At 40.5% G+C, this 14488-nt stretch overlaps 1 protein-coding gene across 9 annotated transcripts in view; it reads left to right on the forward strand.

Annotated features, from left to right (window-relative positions):
- Positions 1 to 14488, forward strand: part of PLCH1 (phospholipase C eta 1) — a 91064-nt gene that overhangs the window by 30800 nt on the left and 45776 nt on the right. For all 9 annotated transcript variants that reach the window (XM_082743244.1, XM_082743245.1, XM_082743237.1 and 6 more), the window contains exons 5-7: positions 300 to 393; positions 2752 to 2955; positions 12872 to 12992. In XM_082743244.1, the coding sequence (XP_082599370.1) occupies positions 300 to 393; positions 2752 to 2955; positions 12872 to 12992 (419 nt within the window). The remainder of the gene's footprint in view (positions 1 to 299; positions 394 to 2751; positions 2956 to 12871; positions 12993 to 14488) is intronic.

A 14488-nucleotide genomic window follows, 5' to 3' on the forward strand; every position in this document is an offset into this window, starting at 1 on the left:
CTTATAATGTGTAGATTTTGGCAGTGGATTTGCACTTATTATTGGTTCAGTTTTATTAATTTTGCTTCGTGGAGTACATTTGTCTAGTACTTGAAGGGATGTTTTCACTGATTAAATCTGAAAGATAATGTGGAAGGATTGAGATGATCATTTCCCAAAGATAAAGTTACTATGACACTAGTAATCTCAAACACTGCTCATTTAACCACTCTGCTCTGTATCAGGAATGCTTAAAAAGTGTGTAGAGGCATGCATCTGGTGAAATTGTAGGTGCTTTACTAATGTTCTGTTTTGTTTAGATGAGTAATGTGACAACAGAATATTGTCTTGACATCGTAAGAAAATTTGAAGTTTCAGAAGAAAATAAGGCAAAAAATGTTCTTGGCATAGAAGGTAAAATAACCAGTATTGTCTCTTTTTTTTCCCCCTTTCAAGATTTCTTTAAATTCATGTTAGTTCACATATAGTGTAATATTAGTTTGAGGGATAGAATTTCGTGATTCATCCGTTGCTTTATAACACCCAGTGCTCATTATATCCCATGCCTTCTTAATGCCCATCCCCCAGTTACCCCATCCCCCACCAATCTCCCCTCCAGTAATCCTCAGTTCGTTCTCCATAGGTAAGAATCTCTTAGGGTTTGCCTCCCTTAAAATAACCAATGTTCTTAATTTCTCATTTTTCAATTCAGGTTGTTAAGTTAAATTCTAGCAAAATTTTTAGAAAATCAGGAGGTATTCATGGATTACAGATGATTCAAATAAAACTCACAATACAACATATTTTCCTACAAAACAGATGCCATGATATTGCTCTTTCTCTTACTTCTTAAATGATGATATGCATTTTCCACTCGAAGCAAATCAACTCTATCCCACCATGCATATGCTAGATCTCAAGAAATATTTGGACTTTTCTCAAATGGCTAATTTTGGAAAGCTTCAACCTGGTAATTGCAAAAAAGGAAATTTGGTCTTAAAATAACTAACCTATGACACTAGTGACTTGAAAGTACATGTTTTTTAAAAAAAATATTGGCAATGAACTTGTTTTCCCTAGTTGGTAGCAGTGGAGAGGTTGTTGGAATCATAAATTTTGTTAATACAACTATTTTATTACATAGTTGAGGAAAGTGAGGCTCTCAAAGAAATTAAGTAATTCGCCCACAGTTATGTATTCAGAATTAGCTTATAGGATCTTAGATATAAATGTGAATTTAGGTACATATATGTATAAGTTATATTTATTTAAAATATGTGGGAAAATAAACTTTAGGCTGCTACCCAATAGGAGATCAAGTCCCAGGCAGAACCAGCAATCTTAATGGAGGACCCCCACTGGGGCACTCCATTGCCCTCAAGAGCATCCAAAGCTGTAGTTTATCTTACTAATTTAGATTGTTGACCTCCTATTCTCCTCTACTTTCAGACTCAGTGTGGACAAAAGGGTTTTGATATCACCGGTTTACTTCCTGGGGTGGAGGGTAATTAAGAGAAAGGAATAATTTAAAACTTATTTCATGAAGAACCATTATTAAAACAACTAGAGAGGATAAATTAATTTAGGCCAAGAATTTATTTTTTTTTTCTGGTGGGGCCCCCCCAAATGGGATTAAACATGATTTCTCCATTATGGACATAAGGATAGGCAATGAAGAAATTCTCCAGAGTCTCAGAGGATATTTACAGACACTGTTTTACCCACGTAATTCTTGACGACTTGAAACAATTTACCCTGATAATTCTGCTTAGGTTGTTGGAGATCATTCCCATATTTATTCATTTTTGATGAGTGCCTCTTCTACTCAGGTGTTCTGTTTTGAAAAACTATGGAAAACTCATAGGATTTTCTACATCATATATATATATATATATATATATATATATATATATATATATTTGAGTATAGCTGATATACAATGTCAAATTAGTTTTGGGTATACAACTTAGTGATTTGACAACTTACATATTATGTCATACTCACCACAAGTGTAGGCATTGTCTGTCTTGTTACATTGCTATTACAGTATCACTGACTGTATTTCTTATGCTGTGCCTTGTATTCCTGTGGCTTGTTTGTTCCGGAACTGGAAGCCTAGATCTCCCTCTTCCCATTTTGCCCAGCCCTTTACCCCTTTCCCTCTGGCAACTGTCCATTTGCTCTCTATATTTCTTCGTAATCTTTAAACACTATTTTAAACTCATTAAAAAGTTGCCAGCTACTAGCAGCATCTTCTCAAACCAATTTCATAGTCCAATAATCACACTCTGAATTTAGGCAGTGCCTAACTTTTTACCTGTGGCCTCAACTATGGCACTAACAGTACTGTTTTTTGAATTAATAACTTATCACGTTGCTGGTCAATCAACCAACGGTCGAGCTGGTCAAGCTGAGTCAATATGGCTTGACCACTGCCTCAGTCTCCCATTAGATCATGCTCCGCAGTCATAGCTTGAGTTCAGTAGCTAACGAATGACTTTGCAGTAAGCCCTCTCCCAAGAACTTAATCAAAATTCTTGAAAAGTTGACTGTAGGTTATGTTTAAACTACTATTTCCCCATTGTATTTACGTTTTTGACACTCATTGACCTGAAGCAAATCTTATTGCTTTAGTATTCCTCCCAGTAGCTGTCCTGAGTGTAAATAAGCTAATGACTTTGAACGTACTTTGACCTCTGTTGTCCCCAGTGGGTTTGAGTAAGCACCCGTGCTTTGAAAGCTCGAGTCCTTCACTGTCTCTTTCTTCCATAGGGTTCACGAACTTCATGCGTAGTCCTGCTTGTGACATATTTAACCCGCTGCACCAGGAAGTGTACCAGGACATGGATCAGCCCCTGTGCAACTACTACATCGCCTCATCTCACAACACATACCTGACCGGGGACCAGCTCCTTTCCCAGTCCAAAGTGGACATGTACGCCCGGGTGCTCCAGGAGGGCTGTCGATGCGTAGAAGGTGTGGGCCTTGTCTGAGCTCTGCTGACTGTTGATGAACGTGGCCTTTAGTCAAGTCAGTCAAGTCTAGTATAAACAGTGGAGACTTGAAATAGGCACATGAACCAGAACCATTTTTTTGCTCGTTGTAGCATCATTCTTAACTCGTAATGTTCTCTGACTTCTCCTTACTGTCCAATCAGGAGGCAAGGAGATGAGCTGGAAGTTAGGAAGCACACCTACAGTTGGTGAAAGATTGGGATGACAATGAAAGTTTTCCTAGAAAGGGATTTTTGATTCGACAATGGCAGACATAGTTCTGGACCACTCTTTGATTTCAAGACGCTTCATAGTCTCTCAGTCAACGTTTATTAAATTTCTAATGGGGTCTTGCTAGTGGGGACATAGGTACAGGTGTCTGTCTTCAAGGAGCTGACAGTCTAGCAGAATGGGTGGCCATTAAAAATGGTAGGACAGTGTGAGAATTCCACCAGACCAATCACATACATGGTAAAGAAGTGGAAGTACGAAGAGAAAGGTGTGAGATAAAACGCGATGAGAAATAGGCTGGGAAGGTAAAGTTGGGTCCATCGTAAAGTGTTAAAGGGCTTGAGGAATTCTAGTCTTTGGTAACAAGGGTCCAATGCAAGGTCTTAATACATACTGTGGTGTCATCAGACTTGTAGTTTAGAAAGATCACATGCGTCTCTGTGTAGGAGGACAGTTTTTTTTTTTTGTTTGTTTTGTTTTGTTTTTTAAAGAATATGTGTTTGTGGAGAGAAACAGGGTGAAGCTAGATAGAGCAAGGGAAATGATGGGAAAGGCTCTTAACAATGATTTGGTAGAAGGGTTATAAAAACTTGGACTTGCATCGATATTAAAGAAGACAACTCAGCAGGACCTGGTGCAAGAAGTGAAGGATGTAGGAAATGAGGGTGAGAGCTATAATGAGTGAATGGTGTCACCATGTACCGTAGGGAATCTGGGGTGAGAGCATTCACGTTTTCTATCACTTGAGTTTATTGTCATTTGGTAACATTCTCTTGGACGTTTTTATCAGTCAGTTGGATAATAATATCTGAACAAAATGGAAAGATCCAGGCAAGATAAAGATTCCATAGTTCTGAGTTTTGTATGTGATAGTTAAGGTCTTGGAAGTGTACAAGATCACCCACAGAGAGGAGCGGACAAGCAATGAGGCCTGAGGAGTTAAGTGATCTGGCAGTTACATGCAGGAAGAGCAAGGGGAAACCACCGGGATAACACAGAATGGTCACTGGGATCTAAGAAATGAAATGGGCAAAAATGTCCCATGCAACAGCAAAGTAAGTTAAAGCAAACACTAAATCATCCAATCTGGTTGCATTTCACAGCTGGAAGGTTGCAGGTGTCTTTTGATAGGTTTGGTGACAGGCTAGTGGGAAGTTGGGGGGAGCTGCTGTGGATTCGTCACTTGGCATTTTTTTCCATTTGAAGAAAACTAGGTGATACAGTTTGGGGAGGTTTTGAGACTTGGAAGAAAAAGAAACGAGGACACAGATTCTGTTTTTAGATGGGATATGGGGGCTGAGATTTTCAAAGCGTTTAAGCCTGATCGCCTCTCCTTTCTCTGGGAAGAGAGGATCATTTATGAAGTGTAAAGTGGGGGGAAGTCAGTTTGGGGCTTAAGATCAACAAACAATGGGATAGGAGAAACTGGAGAAACCCTAATTAATTTCAAAAACAGTCTAAAAACCATCCTTTTGTTATTTAAAATCTGCATGCTTAGACTCTTCCCATCCCATTCCCAGGAGATTAGATATGGGCTGGAGTTGTGATGGGATTGAGCCCTACATCAGGCTCCCCAGATGGGCTGTGGGAAGCCTGCTTCTTCCTCCCTCACTCCTGTTGGTTGTGTTCCCTCTGTGTGTGTGTGTGTGTGTGTGTGTGTGTGTGTCTCTGTCAAATAAATAAATAAAATCTTAAAGAGAGAGAGAAAGATTAGGTATAGGAACAGTGAAGATAGATTATAGAACTGATCCAAGCCTCTGGATTTTTAAGTCGTGTAAAATATCATCAAGGTGTTGGTGGGAGCTCTTTTAAGTAATTAGTCAGTAGGTTCATGAGTCTTAGAAAGGAAAAAAAAGTGAATATGGGGCTACAAAATGAGGTAAGACAACCAAGAGATAAAAAGACGGAGAAAGTTGTCATCACACATACAAAAAAATAAGAACAGAGAATTGTCATCACAGAGTGGGATTTTGATGTAGTTACAGGTGATGATTGTATCCAGGCCGAGTCATGGGTGAACATGAATGAAGAGTGGGGATGAGTTTGTTAGCATTGGGAAGGTCAAAGCTAAGAGACTGAGTAAATTGCCCATGTGGACTTTTAACTCACGAAGGATGTTGACAGGTAGATTCCTTATTAAAAATTTTAAAGATTAGAAGTTGGAGATTAAAAACTGTAAACCAGATACTTAAGTGCAAAAAGAATGCTCTGGGAAAGGCACTTAGAAGATGCCAGAAACGTAGAGTTGGATACAGTGAGGTTCCAAAGTGGGGGGATTATTTTTTAAATGAATATAGGAGAACAGTTATTTTTTTTTTAAAGATTTTATTTATTTATTTGACAGGCAGAGATCACAAGTAGGCAGAGAGGCAGGCAGAGAGAGAGGAGGAAGCAGGCTCCCCGCTGAGCAGAGAGCCCGACGTGGGGCTCGATCCCAGGACCCTGGGATCATGACCTGAGCCGAAAGCAGAGGCTTTCACCCACTGAGCCACCCAGGCGCCCCTAGGAGAACAGTTATTTAAAAGTGCCAATCAAGGCCTGGAGCATGCCCCCTGGTCAGGGATTTATACACAAAAAGCACCTGTGGAGAAAGGTAGTGTCCTCCAAGGCAAGCTGGCGGCTACTCAAGGTTCAGAGGTGGAAGGAGAACTCTGCAGAGTCTGATGATAAAAGGGAATTTGTGATGGAACGGAGATTCCACGGAGCAAAAGGGAATCACTTTTTGGTGGGGGTGTGGTGGGGGTTAGGAAAACAGGGGTGTTGTGCTGGGGAGGTGGAATAGTGTAGAGGAAAGGAATAAAGCAGTAAGGTGATAAGACTCGTAACTGGATGGGTCTTTGTCATATAGTTTCTGGCATGTTCTAAGGGTCAATTAACATTTTAAGACTGGACAGGCATTAAAAACCGTCTGCATACAAAACAATTAGAGCTGCTACAGATTTAGTGTTCTGGAACCTCATGCTTTAAGACACAGCATTTTTGCAGTTGGTGCAGAGAACGCCTCCTGTCACCAGTGACAGACAATTGAGTAGCTTAAGTAACTGAGTAATGAAGATGCTTATAAAATATTAACATAAAGAAAAACCTTTTAAAAGTCTCGAGATGACATCTGCTCTCAGCCGTTATTCAACCCTTTGTTTGTTCAGTGCTCAAGAAGTTTTATGTGTGTGACATGCATAGGGGTTCCCTGGGCACAGACCCTCATTGGATTCACAGTGATGGTTGCCTATCATTTGAAATGGTGACATGTCCTTTGAGGCCAAGGAAGGAAAATGACTTGTAATGGCTCTGTGATGTGATTGTTAACTCCAGACTGTTTTGCGATTTTTTAAAAGATTTTATTTATTTATTTGACAGAGAGAGCGATCACAAGTAGGCAGAGAGGCAGGCAGAGAGAGAGGAGGAAGCAAGCTCCCTACCGAGCAGAGAGCTTGATATGGGCCTCGATCCCAGGACCCTGAGACCATGACCTGAGTTGAAGGCAGAGGCTTAACCCACTGAGCCACCCAGGTGCCTGCAGGCACCCTGCGATTTTTTTAACTGCTGTGTCCTGTGGAGTATTTCTTTCGCTTTCCAGGTCTTTCAGTACCCAGTCTTCTCTTTTTTGGTTTTGCTCCCCCAAAAATCAGTGTCCTATCCAAGCCTAATCATGTTCCCATTATCAGTTCCTTATCCTGAATCAGAACATCTAACCCTCCAGTTTTGTTTGGGGTATTAAGAAGGAAATTATCTGATTAAGACAATTTATAGCAAGGTACAAGTGATTTTTTTTTTTTTAAAGATGTATGTATGTATTTATTTATTTATTTAACAGAGAGACAGAGATCACAAGTAGGCAGAGAGGCAGGCAGAGAGAGAGGAAAGCGGGCTCCCTGCCAAGCAGAGAGCCCGATGCGGCACTCGATCCCAGGACCCCGAGATCATGACCTGAGCCGAAGGCAGAGGCTTTAACCCACTGAGTCACCCAGGCACCCCGGTACAAGAGATTTTTAATCTTAGCTTTTTTTTTTTTTTCCTTAAGGATCTTTTAATTTTAAAATGAGAGCTTTTAGAAATTGTCTGCGGTAGATGATTTTGGACATTGGCTTCTCTTGTCTCTCCCTTCTTCTTCCTAACTGCCAGTCACCAAAGTAATAGAAGCTACTTGGCTCTCCTTTTCTAAAAGCTTACCTTGCTCCAGATCATGACACCGACTGAGAACATGTACGGCTCTGGTGTAACTTTAAAGGACACGCAGTCTCTCCAATATCTCCCTCATCAGCTTATAGCCGCAAATCCCTCCCCTATTATTTGGCTTACTTGAAGTTATTGCTATTGGAATAATCTATTGTAAGTGGGCAGTTTCTGGAAGGTTTTTGTTGAGGAGAAGAATTCTATTTATCTGAGGGACTTGATCAGCTTTGTCCGGAATCTGTGTTGTATTTAAAATTATGGTTATCACTTTGGCTTGAATGTTGTGTGTGGAGGAACGGGGGAACTACTATGATTTCAGCTCCTTTTGTGAGCCAGGTCTTGACTGAGTGCTTTCCATCCATTCTCATTTGAGTCTTACAACACTAAGGGGACTAAAATAGCCTCCTTGAGAGGACACCCCAACTTGGAGTAGTGAAGTGGCTCAAGTTCCCATAGTTAGGAAGCATGGGACTAGAGATTTGAATGCAAGTTGATTTAACTCCCCTACTCCACTGTTCTCTGTGAAGTCCATGTGCTTTCTGGAGGAGCAAGCATTGCATGGCATGATTAGCCCCAGGAGGGATCAAATGAAGGTCATCAGGTCCCAGAAGGAAGGCTAGAGAAAGCGAAGTGAAGCACTGAGGGGAGGGTGGTTTTTAAAGAAGGAATTAGCTCGGTTCAAGATTGGGACCACCATTTAAATATTTAGATGTTCCTGTAGACTGAGAATTTGATGACATGATTTTTTGCGCTCTCCTGACAATTTCTGTGAGCCCTGTGCTTTGAAGATCTGAGCTCACAGCTGAAGCTTGGGCCCGAGACACCAGTGTTTATAGGTACCAGTGCTATGTCATCTGCCTTGGATCTGGATTAAGTTGTTTTTTACTCTGAAATAGCTAGAGTTAGGAATAAAGAACCTGATTTATAGAACATAGCAGGTCAAGGATTGGAAATTTCAGGTCCCACAGATATTTTTTGGAAGCAGCTTTTGCCAAGCATAGCACTTAGAGGTAGAGTGTAATGATTCCGGACAGGTTCTTCATGGTAGCATGACCTGAAGAATCTCTCCACCTTTGAGCTTCTAGTTTGATCAAGTTGTGTTTTCTATCTCCATTAGTTCAGTGGCAGGAATGTCCTTGGTCAGGATACACACAGTGTCTTGGGGAAGACTAACAGGTCTTTTTTGGGGAAGTGGGTTTGTCAGCAAATCAACTGGATAACATTTTTTACATGGTCTTTCATTCCCTTGATTTTCAACCCAAGTTGCCTAATAAATATGGATGTTCTGTCCGGGGGATTTTCACCCTCATTATGGAACTGATGTCGCATCACTGCTATCATCGGTTTACAACCTTTCCTGTTATCTCTGGGAGGGCTATCAGGATGGAACGCTTTTAAGTTCCATTATGAAAAGCTGTCATGTTAGCTGCTTGGCTAGCCTGTGGAACTGACCAACCCTTTGTCAGAGTGCTTTCAGGGACCTCTAATATGTGACGTGATTGAAAAACAGGCCCCTAGTAATTTTGTGGCTAGGGGGATTGGTTAGAGGATTTTCGTCTTGCCAGCATTCCCGTTAAACAGTATGAGCTCTTACAGGAACCTTCACTGTCATTTGAACCTGGCTGTGACTGCCACATGTTAGGATGGCCATTACCATTTGGGAATGCTGTTATCCTCATTGAACAGACAGGTGATGAAATGATCTAAAAAGTGAGCATTAGAAGAACGGCCCTTGGACATTGGGAGATGGAGAGAAGAGGGTGGGGGGAAATCGGGGGGAGACAAACTATGAGAGACTGTGGACTCTGAGAAACAAACTGAGGGTTTTGGAAAGGGGGGAATGGGTGAGCCTGGTGGTGGGTATTGAGGAGGGCATGTATTGCATGGAGCACTGGGTGTGGTGCATAAACAATGAATCTTGGAACATCGAAAAAATAAAATTAAAAAAAAAAAAGGAAGATCCACCCTCGGCTACAGATATTCTGCTTATGTTATAAATGTTAGCAAAAGAACATCTTCTTTCATGCCCAATGTAGTTTTAACAGCTGCTTTTCTGTATACATGATAATCAAACGGGCAAGGCATTGCCTGTCTACATCCCTTCTTTGTGAGGATGTTAGTTCATTTATGAGAAACCCTGTTATGTCCTTTTTCCTCCACAAGGGGGCTAGATCAGGGTCTAAATTACTCAAATTACATTTGAAACATCTGTTCCTTCTTTCCATACCTCTATGCAAAGACAAATTAAAGAATGTTAAGAACATGTCAAGAGATGGATGGAGCTTCTGTTCTTAGAAAATGTCTTTGATAAGTTTTACCTCATTTGTAGGCCCAAAGAAACAGTGCAACTCTTTATGCTGTTATCCCAAAACCTTGGATCTCCTTAACAGCATCTTTAAAATTTGTTTCCTATATTCTTATGGTATCAGCCTTTAAAAGATATTAGTCTTTTTCTCCTCTTACCTTTTCCATTTTTCTTCCTAAGGATAATTTAACAGTCAATGTTTAATTATAATTTAGGTAACTCTATTAGGGTATGGAACTAATAGGATTTCTCTCATATATATGAGAGTGCAAAAGAAAGATTGGTCAATTTTAAGAAATTGGCTTACCCGATCATGGAGATGTGCCAGTCAGAAATACGTACATCAGACCAGCAGGTTGGAACCTTAGGTAGGAGTTGATGTTACAGGCTTGAGGAGAATTGCGTCTTCGGGAAATGGGAGTCTTTCGTCTTAAGGCCTTCCACTGATTGATGAGGCCCACACTTTATGGAGAGTAATCCACTTTACCCAAAGCCCACTGATTTAAATGTTAATCACATCTAAAAAAATATCTTTACAGCAACATCTAGACTGGCGTTTGATTAAATAACTGGGCATTGTAGCCTAGCATGGTTGACTCATAAAAGTACCCATCAAATCCTATTAATAGTTATGGTGAACAGCTTTAAAGTTTTAGGGGAAAAATGGACAGATCGTGCCCTGATGTAATACACAAAGCACATGTATGAGGAAGCTACTACTAAAATAAGGAAAAGGTGTGGTCATGAACTGTCTGGCCCTAATTGAAACTCAAAGTTTTGTTTTGTTTTTCTTAATTTATTTTTTATTTTCAGCATAACAGTATTCATTATTTTTGCAACACACCCAGTGCTCCATGCAATCCGTGCCCTCTATAATACCCACCTCCTGGTAACCCGACCTCCCACCCCCCGCCCCTTCAAAACCCTCAGATTGTTTTTCAGAGTCCATAGTCTCTCATGGTTCACCTCCCCAAAACTCAAAGTTTTAACTGGCATTCCATTAGCCAAAACCAGCGTGCAGAATGTTTGGCTCGTGTAGTGATTTTAAAAATGGATGCATTCTCAATATTTTAAAAATTGGGAAAACTCATGGCAGTAAGATCTAGAGTTTTGAGTTTTCTCAGCTCTGGCAAGCAGAGTTGCCTGCCTATGATATATCGAAGGCAATGTCACCAGAACTGGCAAGGTTCTATGGGGGACCCCAGCTTAGCCTTGATTGGGATTTAGATAAGGAACGTGAAAGAGGGCATTTTGGTTGACCTTAAATGAAAGAAGCAGAGTCCTGGAGGTAGGGTTGTCTGTGAGGAAACTTGTGTAATGGAAGAACCTGTCTGTGATTGTCAGGTGTAGGAGAAAATAAGTTTGACTTGTCAGAGAAAATAAGTTTGACTTGTCAGACTTTTTTTTTTTCTAAACATGAAAAAACACATTTTATTGCACTTAAGTTATAAGAAAATAAAATTTCTAAGTGAATCAAACCATAGACACAATCCCTTTAAAGGTTGTTTTCTTCCATCATCTCAGGTTGTTACATAACTAAAATTAACCAACTTGAATCTGATTGTTTTAAATCAGACTATAAATAAAACAAAAAAAGAATAAACAGGAGGAGGAAAAAAAGATCACCTAGGATACAGTGTTAAACCACTTTCACAGTTCAGCTTGAGTTGTGGCTCTTGGAGAATGAGGCAAACCATTTGACTTTTTCATTCATTTCGTTTGTTTGCATGTGACGCCTTTACTACAAAAACTGTATAGTTCCTGCTTTGTCAGTTTCTCAGAGCAATAAAACTGTAACAGTTGTTTTCTCAAATACTGTAAAACACTAAGACTGACCAGAGCTAAGGTATTAAGGCAACAGTAGTTCCTTTAAGAGTTAAACCTAAAATCTCTGTGCCTTAAAACAACTGAAATTTCTTTTTTGTTTATGTAAAGTCCAAAATAGGTGTCCCTAATAGGTGAGTCTTTCAAGGGGTCTAGGGTCATGCCATCTCTAGCACATGTCTTCTGTAGTGATCACAAAAGAAGAGAGCATGGATTAGTGTGTAGGGCAAGTTTTCACAGACCAGATGTGGAAGCAGTGCACATAATTTCAGCCCACATTTCAATGGCCACATCCTACTGCAAGGGAAGGCTGGGCAGTGTATTCCGGCTGTGCGCCAGGGCGGAAGTGGTTACAGGCTGAGGGAGCTGCTAGCCAGTCTCTAGCACAAGAGATGGAGACCTTGGCATTAAACCGGCAGGAGCTGCTGTAGGATATTAATAAATTCAGCATACATGTACTGAGTAAATGCTGTGTTATGTGCTGAGTAGACTTGGGAGCAAATGAACAACACGGTGAAAGCATCATTTTGAGAAACCAGTCTGGTGGTCGAGTGTAAAACAGGGAAGGCAAATGCCTAGTCAGGGTGGATGGTGGTGGTTGTGTTTCTCGAGCTGGGAGCCGGTGAGGCTGTCTATGTATAGAGCAGTATCAGTGTTATCAGTAACAATCAGAATTGGTATGTATCCTGTAGTATTATGAGCAGCTTTACATAGGCATCACTCAAACTTATGATGCAAATACGACCATTCTTTCCCTTCAATGCGGGAAAGCAAGACTTTAAAATGATTAAATCATTTGCCTGTATTCACATAAATCTCGGCAGGACCTGAGGATTTGAACTGAAGAAGTCAGTGTTATTTTATAGCTCCTGTAGAATTAATAAAATGAAAATCTAAAAGAAACATAATGAGTTTAAGTGAACAGTAATGAAGAATTCTGTTACTGATTTGAGAGGGTCACTGCAATTTACCAAAACACTTGAGTAAGCTGAAAATGAAGAAGTGAAATTAGAGAAACAACCCGTTAAGAAGTATCACTAGTCTTGGGTGTACTTGATTGGCTTTAGATTGATTTCTAACGAGCATTCTTGGTAAATGCTAGGGCGCTTATAAATATGACATCTTTGTTAACTGTAAGCACTCAGAAACAAATTGTTATTATCTTTAATTCCTTATTCTGATAAATATGCCAGAACACCCATCTCTCTGTCTGATATCTTTGTCATGCTCATAACAGGTATAATAATATTTAATCTGATAATATTTATCTGATATAATATAGAATAGTATTTATTTGATAGTTCCAGAAATATTAACAAACACCAGAAAACTTTGCATTGTTGATGTGAAGTTCTGTTCTTGGCAGTTGACTGTTGGGATGGCCCAGATGGAGAGCCAGTGGTCCACCACGGTTATACTCTGACTTCAAAAATTCTCTTCAGAGACGTTGTGGAGACCATCAACAAGCACGCCTTTGTGAAGAATGAGTAAGTACAACACTTGGGAGCTAAGCTAGCACACAGAGCACTGGCTGATGTACCACAACTACAAAACCACACCCTTCCTTGGAGTCTTCGTCTCCCTTTCTGTGACCCTCATTCTCTCCTTCCTTCCCAACAAAGAATTGTGAGCTCCATTGTGTGTACTTTCTCATGCTCCATTTCTCACCCTATTCTGTCTGAGGACATTGCCTCCTTGGAGCCTGTTCTTGCGAAGACTGACTTCAGCATTTCTACAGTGTTCATAAAGTTTGGAAACATAGGTTACTATACGTGATAAATAGGTTATTGATATTATATTACAATATAGTAAAATAAAACCTAGGTTTTTAGCCTTGCTGGGTGTCCTGTATATACTGTGACTTGTCACTTGACTCTTTCTTGGCATTGGATAATAGTGACTCTTTTCTCCTTAATACTTGCTTTTTGAGGGGCTTCTATTATAACATTACCCTCTAGCCCATCATTGTTTCTCATTCTTTTTTTTGGGGGGGGGGGTTAAGGTCTTCTATTCCATTTCCTCATTCCTCTGTCATTCTTTCTTTCTCTCTTCCTTCCCTTCCTTTTTTCCCTCCCCCCCTCCTTCCTTCCTTCCTTCCTTCCTTCCTTTTCTTCTTTCCTTCCTTTCTCTTAAGATTTTTTTTTTTTAACTTTTTATTTTTTATAAACATATATTTTTATCCCCAGGGGTACAGGTCTGTGAATCACCAGGTTTACACACTTCACAGCACTCACCAAAGCACATACCCTCCCCAATGTCCATAATCCCACTCTCTTAAGATTTTATTTATTTATTTGACAGAGAGAGAGCGAGAGCGAGCTCACAAGCAGGGGGAGTGCAGAGGGAGAGGGAGAAGCAGGCTCTCTGCTGAGCAGGGAGCCTGATGTAGCACTTGATCCCAGGACCCTGGGATCATGACCTGAGCTGAAGGTAGGTACTTAACCGACGGAGCCACCCAGACACTCCAGTAGTCACTATTTCTTAAGTTAGTGCCATTGTTCTACTTTGGGGCTGTTTAATTATATGTCCAGAACTTTCCCCTCAGTTTCAGAACTATGTAGAAAAATTCCTTTTTCAAAAATTTTTTCTTAAGATTTTATTTATGTATTTGAGAGAGAGAGACAGAGATAGAGAGAGCACAATGGGGAGGAGAGGGAGAAGCAGGCTCCCCACTGAGCAGGGAGCCAGACATGGGACTGGATCCCAGGACCCTGGAATCATGACCTGAGCTGAAGGCAGATGCTTAACCAACTGAGCCACCCAGGCGCCCCTAGAAAAGTTCTTAGTAAAAATTCACCTATGTATCCCATAGGTACCTCAAAATCAGCACATGTCATTACTTATTCAGGTATTTTATGGTGCCTACTCTAAGCCAGGAACGCTGCAGTAAGCTCAGAGAGCCACAGCACTGAACAAAAGAGAAGACTTCTACCATCACGGAGCTTACGTCCCAACCCGAACTCAGCACTTTGTTCTGCCAAAC

The sequence above is a fragment of the Mustela nivalis genome (assembly GCF_964662115.1).
Source record: "Mustela nivalis genome assembly, chromosome: 1".
In the NCBI taxonomy this organism is placed as follows: Eukaryota; Metazoa; Chordata; class Mammalia; order Carnivora; family Mustelidae; genus Mustela; species Mustela nivalis.